The sequence below is a fragment of the Protobothrops mucrosquamatus genome, unplaced genomic scaffold (assembly GCF_001527695.2).
Source record: "Protobothrops mucrosquamatus isolate PMUCROS unplaced genomic scaffold, P.Mucros_1.0 scaffold358, whole genome shotgun sequence".
Classification (NCBI taxonomy): Eukaryota; Metazoa; Chordata; class Lepidosauria; order Squamata; family Viperidae; genus Protobothrops; species Protobothrops mucrosquamatus.
In genome coordinates this window covers 364,162-368,339 of record NW_015386693.1, presented here as the reverse complement: position 1 = coordinate 368,339, position 4,178 = coordinate 364,162, and the positions used below count along the sequence as shown (strand labels likewise).

Genomic DNA, 4,178 nt, shown 5'->3' with positions numbered 1-4,178 from the left:
TCAATAATCTGTTTTTTTGAAGCTTCATATTTGTAAACATTTATCAATCCTGTATGAAATGAATGTTCTTCATATCCTAGGTTCTTTTAACTCTGCATAATACCACAATATTTGTGACATATATATCTCTCGTTGCTCTTGTCATATAGAAAATGCTGGGAAAATAGCTCTGCATTTTTCCCCTCTTCCTTCCTTTATGTTGTTTTGGCAGATACATCCTACTGTGTTCCTGCTGGGCTTTGGACTCCAGAAAAAGACCATCCTTTTCGCAGCTGCTTTCCCTTCTGGCATGCCAATTGGCTGAGGCAGAAGGAGCAGTAAGTGAACCTTGTAAACAATCCTTTTTTTTCTGTTCTAGGTTTGCACCATATTTATTAGCACACATGTCAGGGGACCATGAACGATGTCCTTGCTGCTGATTCTTTTCAGAAAGAGTAATTTTCTCTTGGGATGAAGGATGCTAGGAATCTAACCTTTTCCCTAGCTATTGAAGAAGGCCTCATGATAAATTATAATTGCCTTTCTTTCTTTCTTTCTTTCTTTCTTTCTTTCTTTCTTTCTTTCTTTCTTTCTTTCTTTCCTTCCTTCCTTCCTTCCTTCCTTCCTTCCTTCCTTCCTTCTAAGTTTTTTCAGTTCCATAGTATGACAGTGTGGTCTAAGCCAGGGCTTTTCAACTTTTTCACCCATTGTACCACTTTTAGGATATGGCAATATCCGAGTCCCACCAGTCGCCTAGCAAGGTGTCAAAAACTTGATGACCCGCCCCCCAAAAAGAAAAAAAGTGATAAAGTACAGGTAGTCCTCGACTTACAACAGTTCGCTTAGTGACTGTTTGAAGTTACAATGGCACTGAAAAAAGTGCCCCCCAAGGCACAGCCGAGCAAGACACCTGCCTGCCCACCCAGCAGCACTCTTCCTCCTGTCCGAGGTTTTCATTGTTTTGAGCATTTCTGTTGAGGATTGGCAGCGGGGGTGGGGTGGGGTGTGTTTGGTTTTTATTTCCCCCCCCCCCGCCTCCTGGGTGGTTGCAGCAGGTTTTGGTCACTTCACATGACCCTGGGACACTGTGACCGTCATAAATATGAATCAGTTGCCAAGCATCTGAATGTAAATCACAAGACCCTGGAGATGCTGCAACATTCCAGCTGGATCGCCGCTTCTTCTGGACTCAGCAGAAGCACCAGGATCAGCGCCGAGCTCCAGCTGGAAAGCGGCACTGTTCCTGGCGCTTCCACTGAGCCCTGACAGCCCTGCAGCTCCAGCCATCTCTCGCTCAGGCTTGTGCGATGCTACCACCGGTTCAGCTCATTCCCCTCCCCCGCTACCACTTTTCTAGGATGATCGCGTACCACCTGCCAGGTGCCAATGTACCACAGGTGGTACCCGTATCACTGGTTGAAAAGCCCTGGTCTAAGTATCTTTTCCAATAGTCCCATGTAGGGAATGAGAAATGATGTTGGAACAGAAGGCAAACCTAACATTTATCACCTGCAAACTAACATTTTCCTAGTGAACATGTCTCACTACTGTACAAAACCTCTTCCTCCTTTCAAAACATTTGGTAGCTTGGGACTAGGAATTTGGGTATGCTTGTTGTAAAGTTGACAATTTCTTTCTAAAACTTATTACTATTTCAAAAAAAATAAATACTGACGTCCTTTGGTTGGAAGAGACTAGAATGCAAACTGTTTTTATCCACAGGTTGCATAAAATGCACAGATTCAGCTAGGCAGACTTGGCTTAAATGTTAATAGAGGTTATACTGCAGCTATTTATCAGAAAGAGAGACATCAGTTAAAATATTACAATTATACATCATGCTAGGCCATAACATAGTTTTCTTGGTTTTAGTTTAGTTGTATGAGCCCAGCAATTGCAATTAGTAAATTTTGCCCAATAGCCTAATATATAATCAAAGACATGTTATAGATATAATTGGTAAATTATAGCTGCCTGCAGTTCTAGCTAGAGATATTTGGGAGATTCAAATATTGTGCATCGGTAGTTTATTATTTTGTGGAGCAGAAACCCAGGTATTTCTGTATATTCAACAAACCATGATTAACAGAAACTAGGGCTTGACTTGGTATGCTCCTAGTTTATATCTTTCTCTATCTCTCCCAGTTGTAGGGGGGGGGATGGTTTCTCCTTTTATTTCATTCCCCTCATCCTTAGTCCCTGAAACAGGTCAACTCCTAAATCAGACCAGCCCTCAAATGTATCAAGGAGTTACTGGTTAACTATTTAATTCCATGACAACATATTGCCTATATTTGCATCAGAAAAGGCTGCACTGGGGGTGACCTGTCCAGCAGGTGAGAACAAAGATGAGGGACCAAAAGAGAAATTAGGCTTTGCTTTATAAAAAATCTTGTGCCCCAACACATGGATGAGGGCTTTTTAGGTGGCCTGAGACTTCTTCACACTGTTCTTAAAATTTGCCCACAACTCAGCAAGAGAAACTACATGTAAAATATTGAAGAAAATATTAGAGCTGCATAATGTTGTTCCGTTAGTAATATGGGTGTTAATTTTGCTATTTATGTTCACATCCTGTAATTTAGGCATGCCAGACAGATCATACCGATACCTCTAAGCACACTTCCAGTTTCAAGTGCAACCCAGATATGAGGAGAGAAGCGGAGTTCACTATTCCTCTGTTGGATGAAGATACGGCAAGGGAAAAATAAAGCAGACTTTTTTTTTCTTTACAAAATAAGCCATATAAGCTGAAGGAAATCAAAAGAAATTACTTTGCCTTCCTTAAAGAGTCTAATTTGCTGCTATTGCCATTGAATTTCTCATATCCACTTTGCTTCTCAGCTGAAATTTGGTACGGGTCTCCTTCAATTTCACTAACAGGATGGAAGATTTCTTTTATACAAGCCTCATTTTAAAGCATGGTTGACTCACAAGTTGTTGTTGAATTTCTTTCAAAATTATATGCATCTCTAAAGTCAAGGTCAACATTCCAGATCTTTGTATTTCAACAGATGCAGAGAGTAAAAAAATATCCATATATTGGTAACTGAAATTCCCAATCATGAATGTATTATAGCCTGAGCTTAACTCACACAGTTCAGTTAATTGCACTTATATCCTAACCAAATATATAACCAAAGGGTTATATTGGCTGTCAGAAGGACAAGCACATAGATATGGATATTTATGGAAATAATGAATTTGGGTAGATTATCCCTGAATGTACCTGCAGACCACAGGCTGTTTTATACTATTTCAAAGTGACATTAAAGATAAATAAAAGGTTTTATCAGGCATGAAATCCTGGCATTCTTTATGTATTGTTACTGAGATTGATAAAATCCAGGAAAACAATATTTGGGGCAGGAATGCAAGAAAATTTTAAATGAAATTGGAACAACAGCATCCAAATTTTGGGAGGTAAAATTTGTTCAAAATTTTAACTGCAGACACTATTACAAAATAAAGCAGCTGCCATACATTAGATGTGGCCCATCACAAAGCACCCATTGAAAGCAACCTAATTAGGATCCTTCTTACCATCCTTTCCNCAATATTTGGGGCAGGAATGCAAGAAAATTTTAAATGAAATTGGAACAACAGCATCCAAATTTTGGGAGGTAAAATTTGTTCAAAATTTTAACTGCAGACACTATTACAAAATAAAGCAGCTGCCATACATTAGATGTGGCCCATCACAAAGCACCCATTGAAAGCAACCTAATTAGGATCCTTCTTACCATCCTTTCCAAGACCTCCTACAAACTTCTCACCACTTAGTCTTCTTTCTTTAGTTAACCATCATTTTTATTTTCTAGAAATCTAAGCCCTTAACAAGCCCAGAAACTTAATTGCAAATTATACAAATGGTGAAGAGTGGTGCCTTGTTTTTGGCATGCCAGCTGTAAATCGGGGGAACAGGCAGGTTGGTAGAGGATTTGGGGAAATCTAGGTTTAGAGCATCTAAATAACTTTATAAAAGATATAATTACTTGGCCACATTAAAAAAAAGCAAGGCAAGATATTCTTCAAAAGCAGAAAGAAAAACTTAGAATGCAGCATACAGAACAAAGAAAGGGGTGGTGTACAAAGTCATGCAACCCCCCCCCCTCCTTCTCTAAATAAAAGGCCAGGCAGGAGAAAATCTACAAAAGATTTGTTGAATTTGCGAGCATAGCAGGAAAGAAAGAGAATCA

At 39.5% G+C, this 4,178-nt stretch overlaps 1 protein-coding gene across 1 annotated transcript in view; it reads left to right on the top strand.

Annotated features, from left to right (window-relative positions):
* FLT3 (fms related tyrosine kinase 3) overlaps nucleotides 1–2,690 on the top strand; it is a 49,338-nt gene extending 46,648 nt beyond the window's left edge. The window contains exons 22-23 of the mRNA XM_015815653.1: nucleotides 212–317; nucleotides 2,565–2,690. Coding sequence (XP_015671139.1) covers nucleotides 212–317; nucleotides 2,565–2,690 — 232 coding nt within the window. The remainder of the gene's footprint in view (nucleotides 1–211; nucleotides 318–2,564) is intronic.
* Nucleotides 2,691–4,178: the final 1,488 nt, after the last annotated feature.